General features: G+C 50.9%; 2 protein-coding genes and 1 long non-coding RNA gene across 11 annotated transcripts in view; 2 read left to right on the top strand and 1 right to left on the bottom strand.

The window, feature by feature from the left end:
• LOC149365508 (uncharacterized) overlaps positions 1 to 19,264 on the top strand; it is a 620,172-nt gene that overhangs the window by 561,058 nt on the left and 39,850 nt on the right. The gene's annotated exons all lie outside the window — the stretch shown is intronic.
• LOC149365509 (uncharacterized) overlaps positions 1 to 19,264 on the bottom strand; it is a 130,856-nt gene that overhangs the window by 77,433 nt on the left and 34,159 nt on the right. Inside the window, exon 1 of one of the 4 annotated variants that reach the window (XM_089543276.1) lies at positions 1,167 to 1,269. The exons of 2 other annotated variants lie outside the window; for them this stretch is intronic. Coding sequence is in view for 1 of the 2 variants with exons in the window: in XM_089543286.1 (XP_089399412.1) it covers positions 1,167 to 1,251 (85 nt within the window). In the remaining variant the exon portion in view is untranslated. Of the gene's footprint in view, positions 1 to 1,166; positions 1,270 to 19,264 lie in introns of those variants that run through there. One more of the 4 variants, XM_089543286.1, reaches the window with a different exon arrangement.
• On the top strand, positions 16,367 to 17,949 carry LOC149365510 (uncharacterized). The gene is made up of 3 exons (XR_016292097.1): positions 16,367 to 16,596; positions 17,110 to 17,299; positions 17,477 to 17,949. It is a non-coding gene; the product is annotated as an uncharacterized LOC149365510 (long non-coding RNA).

The following is a 19,264-nucleotide window of genomic DNA, read 5'->3' as shown; positions in this document are numbered from 1 at the left end:
TTCCAAACTGTTTCATGCCGTAATTGAGACACTTAACTAGATCCTTGTCGTCTTGAATACATTTGCCCCTGTACATAAATAAACTGCCCCAAACCATGTCCTTTTACCGGCAATTGTTCCAGATACCAGGACATGTTCTTTGCAAGTTGATTTGAATGCGAAAGAATTACTAGTCCCATTACTAGACAAGCCGGCGCCGTATGTGCGTTAGTGTGTGTACTCGCAGATGGAACAGAAAACTCCAGCGATGGTAAGAAAAACAGCGACGTCATCAAGCGGCCGTATGACGCACACAGCAAGCCGAGCACCGCCACTTCAGACAATCCTGTACATAGATGTCGGTTGTCTGTATATTCTCGCCACTGGCCTACCTCCATGTGTGCGCCGATTTTCCTGACAACATTCGTGTCAAAATTGTAACGCAACCATCTGTCGTACAGCGTTCCGGGGTGTAGCTTACATGTGATAGTAAGTTGGAGGCTAGGTTGCGACAGGGATTCGAACGCCTTCCCAGACTCTCTACCTATTCCTTAAAGCGCGGTTGTGAGGTGTCCACCGAGCCATTTACTATCGTAAAAAACAACAATTTTCGTGTCAGAATTGTGATGCAACTGTTCTTAGTACAACGTTAGCGTTCCGTGCGTGCGTGTGTATGTGTGTGCGTGCGTGCGCGCGTGTGTGCGCGCGTGCGTGCGTGCGCGTGTGTGCGTGCGTGCGTGTGTGTGTGTGTGTGTGTGTGTGTGTGTGTGTGTGTGTGTGCGTGCGTGCGTGCGTGCGTGCGTGCGTGCGTGCGTGCGTGCGTGCGTGCGTGCGTGCGTGCGTGCGTGTAACCAATCTGCACATCAATTTACCGATTCACGCCGCGTTTCGTCTAGAATGGTCAGAATGGACACAGATTCATACCGGGCGCGAACACATGTTCACATAGATTCAGTTTACTGCAAAAACCGACCTCCCGGAAAGGGAATAACCAACTTTCGTTCGAAAAATTATTTTTTTTTTTTTGTTTCAGATCGAACGACACATGGCCCACGAATAAGCGCTGAAAAGCCTTGTTGTCGGTTCGAATAACCTGGCCGCTAGGAAAACTACGTTCTGCTCCCTACTATGCGCCTAACCAAACTATATAGCCTGCACCTATTAAAATATTATAGGAAATAACTCACTAATTGACGCTGCCACGCCGTTCCCGCTGTCAGCCCGCCCGGTCCCGGTCGCCATTTGCAATCCTACGAGCGCCGAATCTTGCATCCGCACCACACGCCTGCCGGCTATCAACTGCGCACAGCGCCCTCCCACGGCGTGGCAGCGCTCCGAAGGCGCGAAATCACACGTCACGCGTGCTTATCATCTAAGGAAGAGCGTCAGCCATTTCACACTCGCAGCTTGGAAAGGGGGGGGGGGGGGGGGGGGGGGGTCAGCGCCGATGAGCGGAACGCTGCTGCTACTCGACTGCAACTTCGCTCCAGCCGCTATCGCCGCTGCTCGATTACTCTTGGCAACGACGGTACAGCCAATACTGCTAACGCAGATTTGTCGGATCACCTCGTACGACCGCTTGTTCGTTTTGTTTTGTTTTTTTTCTGTGAAACGCGGGCACTGGACCAGGTGCACAATGGCGGTCCCGGGCGGCGACGAGGGCACGGCACGAGCCAACGTTAGAGTGTACGCATGAGAGAGTGCCAGTGAAGGTTACTGCTTTGTCTTCAAGATGCCGGTTCCTGATCGCTTAACAGATTCAAATAACGCGTCTAAAGGAAATAGCGGATCAGCTGCCAAAGGTGTGGGTTAGTTTCCCAACGTACACACCTTGCACTGTGGTGCAGAGTTACTCATGGCAGGCTACAGTAAGCGCAGTGGCACTCCGACGTTTGGGAAGCAACGCGCGCTCGACAAAAGTAGCTTCCTGCCGATCTACCTTTGCTCCTAACGTTGGCACAACCTGGCACAGCCGAGTTTAGCGCGTTCGCGGACCGCAGAGCCGCGCGATACGATTCCGCCTTTCCAGTCGTCTGTCACTTGCGCTAATTTTTTTTAAGGCGAAAGCCTTTAATGGCTCATTTTCCGGTCCGTCCGTCCGGCGTTACATCCAGGGCCTGGGGTGACTCATCGACGAGCGCAGCTGATAGGAGAAAACGAATGGTAGCATCAGATAGAGGAGACGAAATGTAACCTCGACGCCTCGTTTGATGACTTTACAGTGAACAGCTAATTAATTATAGCCAATTTTAGCGAAAAACAAACAAACAAAACAACGAAATGCGTCTATATATCGCGGATGTCGATATAGCGACGAAGACGATGTGACGTCACATCCACCGGAAGTCGTCACAGCATAGTGAAAACTTGCACAGAATGGGCGGAAAACGCCGGATTTGTGTAAAATTAGATTTAATATTGTGTAATTAAGCGCAATTAGTACTTAAGATCACCGAAAGATCTGTAATTTGAGTGAAAATTGCTCAAGAACGAGGAAAACTGGATGATGACGTCATATCAGACGAAAGGACGTCGAGGCAGTGTGATCCGCCGCCAAGCAACAACGGCCGGCGCGCTGCGCATGCGCAGCGTGACGTCGCCGCTTCCTCTCGCACGGTGTTCTCCTCTGTCGTGAAATGAATTCAAGCGCGGCGAATTCAAATCAGTGCAATGAGTCGCAAACGGCTTTCGCCTCCAACGAATTTTTTTTGCTCCCATTTATACTATCCTTTACGAAAAAAAAAAAAAACAGTGCGGTGACACAAGACGGAAGTAGCCAGGACCAGCACTGACTATTAACTAAGGGTTTGTTTGAAAAAAAATATATTTTTTCTGATTTTTTTTGTCCCCAACCAGGTGTGAATGGGCTGAAAACACAACAAACCCGGATACTTCAATCAAGTGCGCCAATGTACGCTCACAGTTGCTCGGCTACACTAAGATTTCGCACGAATGTTTCTCGGTTTTTGTGAATGTGATAGGCTTCAGTAGAGCAAAGCAGGTTGCCACATTCCGCCACGAATGGCGATGCACGGTGATGTGACGGAGATAACAAAAGCAATGTATTGTCCAGTTTCGCCAAACATCGAATACTGTGGTTTTTTTTTTTTGCTTGATGTTATTAGTACGTAGAGACACCGTCACGGTCTTCATCGTCACTATCTTACGATTACTGAGGGACAAAGGCCTCTCCTATAGACATGTTATGAACCCTACCCTCCGCCAGGTGCGGCCATCATCCTACACTCGAAAACCTCTTAATCTTATCTAACTGCCTGATTTCCTGCCACCCTCTTTGTACGTGCACTTTACATTGCAATCTGCTGTGTTACACTAAAGGACCACGGTTTATATGTCCTCCACCTTAGTATGAATTTCCTCTTCTTGATTTCACTATATACATCCTTAACTCAGATATTTTCCATAAGCCATTCAGCTCATTTCCTTGTTTTAAGTCATCCTATCATCCATAGCGCGCTGCGTCGGCCGCATTTCAGACTTGGCCAAGCATGGACCAAGCAAATAGAGAGGCATTACAACGGAAATGTTTACTTCAGGTGAAACGTGTAAAGAATCGCGACGACGTCGACGGAGACTGCAAGCTTTCCAGTAAAGAACAGGGAGCAAGGACGCCACGATGTGGACGCGTGGGCAGCCGTTAACGTTCGTGGGCTCGCCGATAAGGTACTAGACGCGATCGATAAGTGCCGTTAGGGTTGAAGGTTACTGGAAGGTCGCCATAAAACATCAAAGCGTTGGCTTAATCTGCCTTATCACGATGCGGTTTTGTTACAGCCATGGCAACGACATTAAACTGTAGCTCCTTTTTGTTTGTTAAGTTATCCGTACCGACTAACACGGTTTCCGGCAAAGCGGTTTTATTTTGTGACCAGAGTACGCAGAAGCCTAGCAAAATTTTTCCCGTTGGCACGCGATCTCGTAGTCTCGTAATAAAAATCATGACAGGGCACTCAGCTTTCAAAATTATCGCGGAGATGTTGACTGTTCTGCACTCCCCAGGGTTTTTCAATCACCTTTGGAGTCGCTGGATGTGACCGCAGGAACCGCTTTACAAGTCGGAAGTAGCAGCTAGCAAAGAGGCCATCGCAGTCAAAGCGTTTCCGCAGCATCTCACCGCACTCTGTCATCATTATCATCATTAGCAGCCTGACTATGCACACTGCAGGGCAAATGCCTCTCCTATGTCTATCCAATTAACCCTGTCATTTCCTTATTTGAGAGTGTAAACATACTTGTTTAGTTGTGCCGTATCTGCTACTGCCGGAAGATAGATGGCGCTTGTTGGTGTTCAGGAAAACTGGACTTGTGGCGGCGTTGTTCGCAACGCTGAGTAGTAGAAGCAAACGCTCAGTACACTCCACTACGAGTTAGTCGATCGAGGCTTCGTCGCGCGGTACTTGTGCCATCATCAAAACGCTTTGAATGCTCAAATCGGAATACCTCTCCCACCCTCTCGTTCTATCTCAGTGACGGCAATATTCGAAAGCACCCATAAATAAGCCGCTGCAGTCGTAGCAACTCCCCCCTCGTCCCGCGCTTTCAGGTCACCTTCTTCCGCGCTCTTTGAGGGAGACACTTTTGCGAGTGAAAGAGCACGAAAAAGATCATCACCGCTTCCACGGATTGCTAGCGGCGCGAGAACTTTAATCCGTTTTTAATGCGAAACGCCTCGCACCACCATAACTCGACCGTGCCTGCTTATGTAAGTACACGCATGTACGGAAAGCATGCGCGTAGCCGGAACCTTAATTAACGTCGCGCTAATAACGAAGACTTCTCAGCAGAGCCTCTCTCCCTCCCGTTCTTTCTTCCCCTTTCTCGTACATATCCTCTCCTTCTTCCAGATCCGATCGGAAATGTTTCGGCTCGGTCGCGATATTAAAGGACCCGGCCGCCTTCAGCTCCCAGCCTAGCTCTGCTCTCGTCATCAGCGTCATGCTACGCCTCGGACGATGAAACGCAGAAAGGAGGAGAAGGAAATATCGAGAGAGAAGGAAAAGTACTTGCACGCGCGAAAAAAAAAAAAGCCCTTGCTTTTAAACGCGCTCTCCCTTTCTTCGCAAAATTGTGCTCGTACGTCGCTATCGTCGCCGTGTTTTTGGACACGCTCTGTGATGTGAGGAGAGGAAGGCGGGAGTGGGAGGGGGGGGGGGGGGGGGGGTATATGCTCATTTAAGAAGCTGTCACGCGAAGCGCGAAAGCGAGGGAGTGAGTAAAAGAGAGGTTGGGAGAGAAAGGGTTGCTGCGCGGCAGGACGACAGAATATTAATTCAATTTATGCCTCATTAAGGACGCATTTTAATGAAATTAGCGCGCGAGGCCTGCACCTTGGTATAGCCGCCGCGCTTTTACACGTGCGCCTCGTGCAGAGAGCGGCTCGCGCAGTCGCTTTCGCTTACGCGCTTCGATGTCGCCGTCTTTCCCGCGCTGGCTGATGCCGCGTAATGAACTTGGAACTGTGGCGCATGCGCTTCTCCTGATTGCAGTGCCTCCCTCGCCGCGTTTTGTAATATACATCTTTTTTTTTTCTTGCCCTCCGTTTCTTCGAGCGGCCTCATTCGCCTAGCCTTTGTTTCTGTAAGGGGGAGGGGGGGGGGGGGAGCGTTTTCTTGGCTGCGTTGTAATTTAATGCGCCGTCCGTAATTGAGCCAGAATTGAGACGGCCGACAGCTGGTGGAGGCCCCCCCCTTGCCTTTGATAGGGGGTAATCAAATTGCGTTTCCTTCACTCTTTCTTTTAGGAACCCGTCGCGGTGTCGCTATAGCGGACGTCCTTCCCAATCCCGGCCGCGGCAGCCGCTTTTCGACGGAGGTGAAGCGCAATGCAACCGTGTACTGTTCGATGATCGGTGGAAAAAAATCCAGGTGTTAATTTTATTTTTTTTTTCTTTGGGGGGGGAGGGTCGAAATTTTTAAGGCGCCACTTCCTCTCTTCCTTCTTTCACTAACTCCATCTTTGCCATCAAGGCGTGGTTGAGGTGTCCACCGAGAAAGTTTGCGGGGGATTAACGTCCCAAAGCGACTCCGGTCATGGGGACGCCATAGTGAAGGGCTCCGCAAATTTCGACCAGCTGGGGTTCTTTAACGTGCACTGACATCGCACAGTACACGGACCGCTAGAATTTCGCGCCCGGGATTGAACCCGCGACTCTCGGATCAGCAGCCGAGCGCCATAACCACTGAGCCACCACGGCGGCAGCACCCCTCAAGAGGAAAGCATATACGAGTAACAGCTGTATCTTACTGGCACTCGCATATGAAGCAGAAATTTGGAAGCTAACAAAAAGGCTTGATATTAAGTTTTAGGATGGCGAAGCTGATATATTTCAAGGTAGCAGATCCCACCGCTGCCACCAGTTGATATATTTGTAGATGCTAGAAGCGTGTCCCACCAGGCATCGGGTCCAGGAGTACCGCCAAGTGCCGAAGGAGGAAGGAAACGTGGGCCGGAGACGGGGAGTAGGGGAAGTGAAGGAAAAAAACTGTATTTACATTATATACAAAGAGCGGGACTGAGAATGGCTCTCAGTGGAAGGGGAACGTCTTCGTCAACCGTAGTCGACTGGAGCTAGCAGGCTTCCCTCGGCCACACTCACGGCCGAGTTAAATATCGTCCGGTTTCCCCAGATCCCTGGCTGGGGAAAAATGGTCGACGAGCACTGTCCAATCGGATGGACCGAAGGGGACCTCCTTGTTACCGCCCACGGCTGGGCAGGTGCGAGCTTGTCCACTCTGTCGCAGCTGGGTCGAAGAGAGGGGGAGATTGCTGACTCATCCAGCCCCGCGGGAAAGGAATCTCCTAAAGTCTTTCAGCAGGGGAATGAACTTGCCTCCCCGCCGATTTCCCAGAACGCGAGTCGGGGACACAGAATTCTTCAATTATCCGCCAGCGTGACGGCGCCGCCAGGTCGCCTCCGCATTCACGGTGGTTGCTCGGACAATAGCTCCTGGGCCTCGCCTGCCTTCGTCGCCGCTGCACTCCGTTCAAGGAATTTCGCTGGGGTTTTGGCTGACAATGGCCCCTGGCATTCCTGCCACACTAATCCGCTGAGGCTCGGAGGGGCATTCCAAGAATCCAACTTCCCATGGTCGTCGCGAGGTTGTCGACCTCGATGAATGTTCACGGTAGCTGCATGATCGGGCCCACGTGGTCCGAGAGGACACAGGTGTGACGGGAACACACAAAGAGAGTTAAGGGGGGGGGGGGGGGGGGGTAGAAACACAACAGCACGTCCGCCGCCCGAAGAAGTCTCGTAGTGGTTGCAGCCAACGCTGCTGCGCGCAGAGACCTGGAGTTGTGTCCGTTCGGCCTTTGGTCACAGCTGGGCCCAAAGGTTCTTCTTGCTTCGTTGACAGCTGTAACGAGCTCAACCAGCAAGGTACACAGCCCAACCAGCAGAAAGCGCCAAACCGACTTTAAGAACTGCCAAGCTGTTTTCGGTCGACAAAGTCTGTTTAGAAAAAATGAGCTGTCGCGTGAAATTTACGTCCTCCTCCGAAAGTTTCCAAGTTTGACCAAACCAGAATACACAGAGCTTGATTAGTCAAAAGGGAAAAATTTTCTAAAATTTTGGGGGGGTGCCGTAGCACGGTGTATGTCACAGAAAGCCACCGCCCGTGAGAGCACAAAGGGAAGGTGGAGCTGCTGAACACACATACAAACAGACAAAAATGATTCTCGCTAAAGCAAAAGAACAATACAAATTTGCATAGCGGAATAACGTCTGGGGAGTCATGAAAGGGCATTACACGGGAAAGCTTCGGCTGAGGCCATCAGCGTTTCCATTACCTCGCACTTTTCTGAAACGCATGTAAACTGAGTCCCGCAATGCCAAGCTCCAAAATTTCGCTCTCATTTTTGTATCAGAGTTAAATGAACAAAAAAAAAAAACAAGCATTAAACTCAATATGAGATTATGCGTCATATCCGCCCCTTGCGCAGCCGCGGTCCGAAAGCTGCTTTAGCAGATGAGACATTGCATAATGCTAGGAATTCCAGCTTGCATTTCTGTACAGGAGAGTTAAATGAACAAAAGAGACAAGCATTCAACTCAAGAACGGGTTATTCCTCGAACCCGCTTGCAAACGGCGTTGCGATCAGAGGAATTTACTGCTTCCTATTTTTCAGCCGCCCCCTGCGCGGCCGCGGTCCGATTGCTGCTCTAGCAGGTGCAACAGGACACAAGGCTAGGAATTTCAGCTTGGGACCCTTAACTGTTTCTCGTCCAAGTCTCGCGGTTCTGAAGTTTGGCTGACGCTCAGATAGCAGAATGCGAGAAGGGAACGGACGAGTGCGAATGCCGTGCCAGCGTATCCGTCTCTCTCGGATCGGGTTCGCGCGTTGCGTTCTCTTGGCTTGTGTTCCCACGAGGCGGGTGCGAACTCTTGAGCACCGAGGTGCCAAATTGGGGTGGCTACGCGGTTCGGATTTTAGTCGAGCATTCAACAAGAGCCGCACTTTCCCCTTGATTAACATTCCCCGTTTGGCCACCTCTATACGCCGCCGCTCTGTGGAAACCCTCGCTGTTGGTTTGCGGGGCGCGTCACTAGCCATCGCGGAACCGTCACAGGTTAAGTCGTCGGCATTCGCCTCATTGTCAGTTTGTGATCCAGCCTGCTCTGGCTCACTACCGTTAGAGTTTATAAGGCTTACAGGGCCACGTTTGCCCTCTTCACCCGCGTGCTCTGCTGGCTCTGCGAATTCTGGAGCCTTCGAACTGGTAAGGACCTGCGCAGCATTATTTCCAAAACAAAGGCCTTTTTCTTTGGGCAGCATATCCAAGCGATTTGATAAAATCGAGGGATACTGCATAGGCAGGTTTTGGGAGACGGCTGCCTTGGTCAGACGCAGCTCGAGCGGGCTCTCGTTCGCGACGCGGGCAGTAAGTTGGTCGTATTGGATACCTTTCCTATCCTTATACTGGCGGTACAGCAGGCCAGAACGGAGCTGGAAAGGTATGTTCTTCCGTGACACACCTATGTCACTTTGGTGACTCAAGTAATGTAGAGTCTGGTCTTTCTCTTGCTCAGCGGTGAACGTTTCTCTGTCCACACGAAGGAGTTCGAGAAAGCCATCTGAGTGGGGCAACACAAGATTGGTATTCAATTCCTCACCTAGCCCCAGCTCATCACTTGCGCCTGCTTCGGAAGACTCACTACAGCTTGCACTACTATCGGTGCTCTTTATCCCTGTGCTAGAAGTGAGTAAGTCCTGTGCTGACTCGTCATTAGGTAACGCGGAGCCGTCACGGGTTAAGTCGCCGGCGTTCGTCTCATCGTCAGTCTTTACTAGAGATTGCTCTGGCTCGTCACCGCGAGAATTTACAGGCTTCGGGCTTACAGGTTGAGGTTTGCCCTCTTCAACCACGTGCTCTGCTGGCGCCGCGACCTCACGAGCCTTCGAAATGGTAAGGACCTGCGCAGCGTTATCTCCAAAACAAAGGCCTTTTTCTTTGGGCAGCGTATCCAAGCGATTTGAGCAAATCGAGGGATGCTGCTTAGGCAGGTTTTGGGAGACGGCTGCCTCGGTCAGACGCACCCCGAGCGGGCTCTCGATCGCGACGCGGGCAATGGGCAAAGACACGCTGGTTTCAGTGGAGCATAACTCAATTTCGGGTGTTTGGTCGCGAGCGGCTGTCGTTCCCTGATCGTTGAACTGATCATTGTTTCGAGGCAGCGCTGAGGCGCATTCCTCGCTTACAATAGAACTTGCAGTTGCCGCTTTCAGCGCGCGACTGCTTTCTGGAGGACTACCTTTTTGCGCTGCGCCTACGCCTATCTGGGTTGCAAGAGAAATCTGCGCGGCATCGCGCTTTTCAGCTAACGCCGTGCTCTGGCTTGTAGCGCCATAGTCGCTGTCAGGTGACTGACAACGACGCTCCGTGCCGCAGATTATCACATCAGCTTCCCGACTGCCACTGTTCTTCTGAGCAACTACAATGTGCGTAGCTGACCAAGCGGGGCTCTTTGGCTGGTCGCTGACGCACTGATGGGAGCGCTGCCCGCTGCTATCACTTCGGCTTTTAGACTCGGTCTGTACGCGAATTCCGAAGTATCGGAAGAGGGCACTTTTGGCTTTGTCGTAGTTTCTGGCATCCTCATCGGACAGTCGCGCTAATACGGCGCTGACATCGCAAGGAAGGATGGCCAGCAACATCATTGACCATTCGCCCTGATCTAGTTCCTCCTCCGCACATACCTGTTCAAAATTCGCGAGGAACGTTCTGAAGCTCTCGCCTCTCTGAAAAGTCCGCAACCGATCTCGGGCCCTTTTCCGTCTGAGAAATTGAGTAGTACGTATGAGCTCCTGCTGTTCTAGTTTTCGTAGTTCCTCGAGCTCAGCGAGTCTCTTACGGTATTGCTCCTGCCATTCTTTTTCAACCCTGTCGGCCTCCTCCTTGCGTTCCTTTTTAACCCTGTCGGCCTCCTTCTTAGCAGCTTCCTTGCGGTAAAGGCGTTCTTTTTCAACCCTGTCGGACTCCTCCTTGCGCTCTTTTTCAACCCTGTCGGCCTCCTCCTTAGCGTTCCTGATTCCCTCCTGAATGACTTCCCAGGTCTCCAAAATTTTGTCTCCCTCCTTAGCACCACATTCCTTAATAGCCTCAATCAGCTGCGGCTTTCTGTGACTCTTCCTGGCCTCAATACCCAGCTTTTCACACAGCAACATCAACTCTGGCTTCTTTAGCTTGCTCAAATCCATGGCAACTTCCGAACGAGGACTTTCAATACAAGCTGCTACGTGAAATGCATAAGCGAGCACGTGCAGAAAAACAATCTACAGGAAGTGATAAATTTCCAGAGTTATCAAGCCTGGCAGATTCTTAAAGAAAGTCAAGCGCTCACCACTGCTGAAGCCAGGACCAAGCGTGGAAGATCCCACCGCTGCCAACCAGTTGATATATTTCAAGGTAGCAGATCCCACCGCTGCCACCAGTTGATATATTTGTAGATGCTAGAAGCGTGTCCCACCAGGCATCGGGTCCAGGAGTACCGCCAAGTGCCGAAGGAGGAAGGAAACGTGGGCCGGAGACGGGGAGTAGGGGAAGTGAAGGAAAAAAACTGTATTTACATTATATACAAAGAGCGGGACTGAGAATGGCTCTCAGTGGAAGGGGAACGTCTTCGTCAACCGTAGTCGACTGGAGCTAGCAGGCTTCCCTCGGCCACACTCACGGCCGAGTTAAATATCGTCCGGTTTCCCCAGATCCCTGGCTGGGGAAAAATGGTCGACGAGCACTGTCCAATCGGATGGACCGAAGGGGACCTCCTTGTTACCGCCCACGGCTGGGCAGGTGCGAGCTTGTCCACTCTGTCGCAGCTGGGTCGAAGAGAGGGGGAGATTGCTGACTCATCCAGCCCCGCGGGAAAGGAATCTCCTAAAGTCTTTCAGCAGGGGAATGAACTTGCCTCCCCGCCGATTTCCCAGAACGCGAGTCGGGGACACAGAATTCTTCAATTATCCGCCAGCGTGACGGCGCCGCCAGGTCGCCTCCGCATTCACGGTGGTTGCTCGGACAATAGCTCCTGGGCCTCGCCTGCCTTCGTCGCCGCTGCACTCCGTTCAAGGAATTTCGCTGGGGTTTTGGCTGACAATGGCCCCTGGCATTCCTGCCACACTAATCCGCTGAGGCTCGGAGGGGCATTCCAAGAATCCAACTTCCCATGGTCGTCGCGAGGTTGTCGACCTCGATGAATGTTCACGGTAGCTGCATGATCGGGCCCACGTGGTCCGAGAGGACACAGGTGTGACGGGAACACACAAAGAGAGTTAAGGGGGGGGGGGGGGGGGGGGGGTAGAAACACAACAAAGCGTTCTGTGGAAAGGAAAATGATAGGTGTAAAGTGAAGAGGCAAGAAGGCAGCAGAGTGACTCGATGCATAAACGCGAGTTATTGATATCGTCGCTGAAACCAAGAAGACGAGAGGGGAATGGGCATGCCATGTAAAGCTGAAAGCAGGTAACCGATAGTTCTTTAAAGGGCAACTGCACCACTTTTAGGCAACTTTGCGATAATCAAGGAATCAAATCTACATGGGCTGTAGGTAAAGCATGCCAAGTTTTTTTGCACTAGCATTTAAAATAGGGAGATAATCGATGACTGAATTTTGCGTTTCTCCTCAAAGCACCGAAGGAGTGCGGGGAAGTTCAGTGTGACGTCACGTAAGGTATGATTTCAAATTACCGCTGCCGTCAGCCACACCCTGCTGAGCCTCGTTTGATGCTGCCATAGTTCTTCAATGTTTTTTTGCTGCCAAACAACGTTCGGGGGGCCTTTGCCTTCGATGGCGTTTGTTTTCTTACTTATTCAAAGCACGGGTTTGTGCGTTGAAAATGTACCGATCCCTTCGATGACGTCATCATGCCCCCCCCCCCCCCCCCCCCTACTTGGCGTTGTGCGCTGCGGAGCAGCTTGAAGGCTGTCGCGATTTTAACCGCCGATTACGTCACCATTTCAAATACTAGCCCAAAAGGACTTCGCATGCTTTACCTGCAAGTTTCACACATTCGACCCTTTTAAGCTCGTCGATTTCTGAAACCTACGCAGTTGCCCTTTAAGTTAGCGCAGTGGATGCCAAGAGGAAGCGAACATGGCAGGGGGTGATAGCAGTTTGTGGGGATAAGATGGCCGCAGCTGGCGCTAGACAGGGATCTTTGAAGGTCAATAAAAGTGGCACTATGTATACTTCACTATAAAAGTGGCACTATGTATCAGTAGTTGGTCTGGTGATTACGATGCTACTGATGACGACTACCACGACGAACTTCAGAAAAACTAGACTGCAAAGAGAAATCATTTGGCTCCCAAATCACGCCGATCCTTTTCGCGAACAAAGCTGCTCATTTGAGTCGTAATGCCGCAACCCTTGGGAAGTTCTCTTCGGCCACTATAGGTGGCGCGAGAAGCGGACACCTCCAACAACAAAAAAAAAAGGCACACAATCTCCGTTTGTTTTCCCTCCAGCACTCCTCCGCTCCCGGGCGTGACGCCCTGTCGGTGGCTCCCCCTCGCGGGGGGTGGCGGCAGCATTTATCGTCCGTCGCCACGCCACGCTGTTTGCGACATCCCGCCGTTGCTTAACGCCGTCCCTCATTTCCACGCCGGCCCGAAAACAAAAGGAAAAAAACTTAGCGAGGACTTTATAATTTGATTGAGCGACGAATCCTGCCAGTCCAACCCCATCTACCCCCCCCCCCCCCCCCCCCCCCGTACACCCTAAACCTCCTCAATACCGATCCGCCCCTCCGCATCCTATTTGAACCCCACGCACCCAAGCTCGCCTGCCGTGCGCTGTTCTCTCGCACCGAGATTCAGTCGCTAAGCATGGCAGCGAAAACGTGACGACTCTTCTCTCTCTGTTTTCTTTATGTTGCTTCTCGCATTTGCTTCTTATGTACCTTCAACTTCGTTCTCCCCATCAGCCTCTGTCTCCTCTGCCGTTTCATCGACTGCGTCTTTTTAATTTGCCCGCAAAGGGACGCTGACGCTCCCACGACGTTCAGCACTCTCGTGTTTTCTGCTGCGTGTTTTGTTTGCTTCCCGAAGAAATGCCGGCCATTCGAGAGCCCCGTCCGTACTTTGCTTTGTTTCGCGGGTGGATGCGCGCGTCGCTCTCGCTTCCAACGTGCCAGTTAATGGAATTACACAAACCTTGCAACCGGAGTCGCGCTCTAAGCGCAAAGGAAACAGGAAAGAGAGGGGAGGGGGAGCGAACGGGTGGCTCCAGCTTTCTTCGATTTCAGAGTGCGAACCTGTTCTGCCTTGTGTGAATTTCACAGCACATGTCACTGTCCGTCGCGAGGCCGGCAGTACACGTCGCTTCGTTGAAAAAGAAAGCGTGATACTGTAATCGAATTTTCTTATCGTCGTCGGCAATGACCGCCAATCACTGCTAGTCTGTGCCAGTGTTCTGTGTTATATGTTCGTCCCCTCATGGTAATACTAGAACTTACACTCATATAACTGCCGCGGCTTCCAACTAACTGCTCGCCAGCTTTGGTTTCTTTTTTCACGCTTTCTGGTCGTCCATCAGTAGAATGCAGCGCATTTTTCTCTAGTCGCCTTCTTTTTTCTTCGGAGATGCGCTTGCGTAATGTGTTGCGCGCAATGCACTGTGCTAGTGGAATGAGACACGACTCATTTCCCTGCATTCCCAAGATCTTTAAGGCACCAGTCGATATTTCCTGACATGTCTCGGCGAATAAGTAAACCTAGTGAAATAAAATTTGCAAGATTTTGTGTCTCACATATAAGTGAATGATTGCCTTTGCTCTGACAGAAGCTTTTCACATTCGGGCGCTATTCCTTAGTTCAAAGCTGCTTAGTCCAGGGCTTCTTAGTCCAAGGCTCCTACGGCCCTAGCTGTTTGCTGCGCACGTTTAATAAGCTCTCCTTGGTCCTCTAGGCTTGAGCTGGACAACACGGCCCCCAGTGCTCAGGTTGTTAGTTTGTGCTAAAGTTGTGAGTTGTGGCAGCCTGCATACTTTGGCAAGCCCGTGCAGTGTATTCCTGCCGTATATTTCACGTTGACGGTCTGCACAACAATACGCCATTCGCCGACGTCTAACAGACGAGATCGTTCTTCGACCTGGCTGCAGTTTTCCTTCATCTCGTATTTTTTTTTTATGGTGACGCCATTGTTAGGCTTTTTAAGGCGAAAGCCTTTAATGGCTCATACTGTCGTCCGTTAACAAAGCGTGTCACACGCGTTTAACTCGAGACCTAAAAAAGAGAAGAAAACGAATGGTTGCTTAGACGAGGAAAAGGTGAACCTAGAAGCCAAGTTTGATGACTCTATATGCTCTAGATTAATTAATTAATTAATTATACACAAAAAATGTTGAAATTGCGTCGAAATAGCGCGGACGTCGATATAGCCATGGACACCTGTGACGTCACATCCATCGGAAGTCGTCACGGCATAGTGAAAATTGTCACAGAATGGTCGGAAACACGTCGGATTTCTGTCAAAATAGATGGAAAAATGTGTAATTAAGCGCAATTAACACTTAAGATCCCCGAAAGATGTATGATTTGGGTATCGATATAGCCACGGGAACGGTGTGACGTCACATCCACCGGAAGTCGTCACGGCATAGTGTCCTCGGCTTTCGCCGCTCAACACTTAAGTTACCGAAGAGCCTTCGCAAGTTTTTTGCATGAGATGCTATAACGATGTGGCCCGTGGTTTTTGGTGATCATACGGTCACTATACACAATAAACTGCTTGTCCAACCACTTTCCGAACGGTTTCCGAACGGTAGTCGGGTCTGAGGATTCGAATGCTTGAATGCTGCAACGTACAGTCTGCAACGCCCTTGTGCATAGAGCGCTTGAGCGGTGCCCTTCCCTGCATAAAAGTCGACACCTCGTCGAAGCATCCAACTATCTAAATAGTTAATACTTAATCCGTAATTAGTTAAGACTTGATTAGTTAACACTTAATTAGTAATTAGTTAAGACAACTGTTTGCGTTTATAACGAAATTCCCGATATAGCGCCCTTATGTTGTAACCCGAAATTATCACGTGATCGGCACATGCGAGTGTGACGTCTCGAGCGGCGTCACAGGTGGGGCAACTGATGACGTCACAGGTGGCGCGCTGCTCCTCGGACTTGGTCCGAGGAGCAGGAGCTCTTGGTCCTCGGACTTAACGAACCCTCGATGTCGCCGAAGCGAGTTCCTGTGCCCCCTGCTACTGTGACGCTCCTTTAATCATTCAAAGGAAACAGTAGCGATGGCACAAAGGTGTCAGAAAGGCTTTCACCTAAAGGCACGTCAGCTGACTTAAGTGCTCCCCTGAATTTTTTTTAAGGAATCTGAAATCTCGGATTACTATTGGGGCTTTAACCCACGGTGCGACACTTATTAGTTACTTGCTTTCTTTTGCTCAGCGGTTATGGTACTCGGCTGCTGACCCAAAAGACGCGGGTTCGATCCCCGCCGCGGCGGCTGGAATTTCTTTGGAGGAGAAATTCTAGAGGCCCGTGTACTGTGCGATGTCAGTGCACGTTAAAGAACAGCAGGTGGTCGAAATTTCCGGAGCCCTTCACTACGGCGTCTCTCATAGCCTCAGTCGCTTTGGGACGTTAAACCCCATAAACCATAAACCATCTTTTTGAGAACAGCGGAGTAAACAAGCAAGGACAAGCCTTTGCTCGTGTTCGCTGTGCGTGGCCTCTGTTCGCCATACTCGGTGATGTTTCAGCACATTTTCTTCTCATGGAAAAGCAACGCAGGAACTGATTAAGTGCGTCTTAGTATTGTATGTGTGTTGTATCGCGAAGCGCTATCAAAGCCGCGTGACCACGTCGCCTCGGTCACGCTCTCTCCGTTTTCCCTTGCCCAATCCGATAAGGTGGCTTATTAAAGCGCGCTGCGCCAGGCACCGGAGCCCATTTTTTTCGTTTCCGGTATCACGGAATGAAACCGTCCCGTCCGAGCTATGCTGCCTCACTTGCCTTGCTTCAAACACGACCTAATGGCGACGAGGAAGTCGAACCAGCGCCTGTGTTACGCCCACTGAAGACTGTCGGCACAAGAGCAAGACTTGCGGTATCCACAACAGCGGGAACGCCTTCGCCATGACCACTTTCGGGCAAGTCGAGCATTTTGATGAATCTACGACTTATTGGCTTTCAAATGAAGAGCGATTAGGAGCTTATCTGCGTGCTAATAAGGTTCCGGAAGACTTAAAAGTAGACGTGCTGCTAATTTTGCTGGTCCGAAAACGTACGCACTCAAGTCGCCGACTGTTCCGGATAAGCTGTCGTCTAAACCGTATGCAATGCTCGTAACGCTACTTCGCAACCACGTGTCTCCGAAACCGTCAGTCATTGGCGAAAGAGCGAAATTTCACCGCCGGTCACAGAAAGGAACTGAAACCATATCGAAGTTCGTGGCCGAGCTGAGATGCCTTGCTCAGACAAGCTATTTCGGCCAGTTCTTGGAAAGGGATACATTACACGAGCTTACAGAAGTCGCCCTCGACGCGTGAAAACGCTCACAGTAAGCACCGTCAGCAAGCAAAAGGAACTTGCACTGAATGACGTCACTTAAGCAAACCGTGCAGTGTGCAGTAACAGTGAAAGTTAACAGTGTACCGTTGCAGATGGAGCTGGACACCAGAGCTGCCGTCTCGATAATAACGGACACTCGCTTCTGGGACTGAAATGGCTGTATCTGGGAACTGAACGCCGTGACGAGTTTGCCGTCTGCGGCCGAGAAGTCATCGGGGAAACTTCAGGCCCTGCTGCTAAAGTACGCGCAACTATTCAGCGATGCCTTGGGCAAGATAAATGGTGAGAAAGCTACTGTTTATTTCAACGGCAATCAAGAGCACAGATTTATGAAGCCGAGGACAGTAAATTTGTTACGCCGGTTGTGCCTATCACTAAAATGGTTTCCAGCGACGATTCTGGCGCAAATTGGTTCGGTGTCATACTGCTTCTGTGTCGTCGCTCCTCGATATGTTTCAGTGGGTTCGCCATAAGAACCATGTCATTAGAGTGGCTCCGGAAAAAGACACCACTGCCCCTCTGGCGCCGTAGCAGCAACCTGATGAGCAAGCGGAGACCTGCCGGTTTCCCCTTCAACATGCCGAGGTGCAAGCCCGCCATTCGGATACGGAACCTGCAAAACGGCGATACCCAATTCAGCAGAGGAGGCCACCCGACCGCTGTGTGCCGTGAACAGGATGTCAATAAGTGCGGAGGGATGTGGTATCGCGAAGCGCTATCAAAGCAGCGTGACCATGTCGCCTCGGTCACGCTCTGTTTCCCTTGCCCACTGTGATAAGGTGGCTCAATAAAGCGCACTGCGCCATCCACCGAAGCTGATTTTCTTAGTTTCCGTTATCGCTGAATAAAGCCATCCCGTCCGAACTATGCTGCCTCACCTGTCTTGCTTCAAACACGTGAATCCTTTCGAACCACATTTGCATTTCAGTCGTGTTCTAATATACTAACAGCTTCCTATTTAGCCGAATCTATATGGAGCGGCTGGCGCTCATTAAATTTCAAAATGTTCATGCCAAACTAAATTAGATATCACTCTGGCTGTGGGAATTACTTCGGAGCCCTTCACTACTGCGTGCTTCACGCCGCCGCGGTGGCTCAGTGGCTATGGTGCTCGGCTGCTGGCCCAAAAGACGCGGGTTCGATCCCGGCCGCGGCGGCTAGAATTTCTTTGGAGGAGAAATTCTAGAGGCCCGTGTGCTGTGCGATGTCAGTGCACGTTAAAGAACCCCAGGTGATCGAAATTTCCGGAGCCCTTCACTACGGCGTCTCTCACAGCCTTAGTCGCTTTGGGACGTTAAACCCCACAAAACCAAAAACCAAACTACTGCGTGCTTCAATCCTTTTAGGCCCGTGTACTGTGCGATGTCAGTGCACGTTAAAGAACCCCAGGTGGTCGAAATTTCCGGAGCCCTCCACTACGGCGTCTCTCATAGCCTGAGTCACTTTGGGACGTTAAACCCCATAAACCAATCCAATCCTTTTCACACGGCCGCTCTGCTCAGTTCGTGGTAGTTACCGGCGCAAGCGACAGGTGGCGGCAGCCGCGCGGAACCTAATCGCGCCTGCGACGCCTAAGTGCGTTTGTTTTCATCAAGTTGGCAAGTGAGAGTTCATTAGCCAATAACTTCATGATGAAGGTTGTCAATACTTTCGTCTGCAGTTGAGCACACGTTTTAGCTGCGAAAGCACGCCGAAATTTCGGTTTCTTCCTTTTCGACTCTTACCCTGATCCACTTTCGTTGTTCTTCCCGCGATGGCACAAATTAATCCGTAGTGGCACACGTATTTGTAGCTTTGGGCTGCGCTGTTCCACTTGTAATAAGTAGTGGAAGATGAAGCGCACGCAGCTTTTTCTTCATCCCACAGCGTTTGATTCGATTACGTGATTGCGCTGGCAGAGCGCTTTGGAGGGGATGTTGACGCGTTCCTGTTGTGCCCCGCCTCGGACACCACGCATCCCTCGCATTCTGCGTCCGGCTGACAGACGCGTTCCCCCGTATTTGTTTTCCAGCGCCGCCGAGTTTTTGACGATAATGAAGCCAGAGCGAGTCTTCATCGCCGCTCCGCTAACTTTCCTCTTCTTCTATCTCTCTATATCATTCTCTCCATTCTTCTCCCCCTCCTCGTGAATTTTTATTTTTTTATTTCCTTTTCTTCAGTGAAACTTGCTGGCTGTTGAACAGAACGAACAAAAATCTGTGTGGGAGGTAATTGGGGGAAACGGCCCAGCGAGTGGAAGTCTGACAC

The sequence above is a fragment of the Amblyomma mixtum genome, chromosome 1, assembly GCF_055824585.1.
Source record: "Amblyomma mixtum isolate Tamu chromosome 1, ASM5582458v1, whole genome shotgun sequence".
NCBI lineage: Eukaryota > Metazoa > Arthropoda > Arachnida > Ixodida > Ixodidae > Amblyomma > Amblyomma mixtum.
This window is presented reverse-complemented; position numbering and strand designations above follow the sequence as displayed.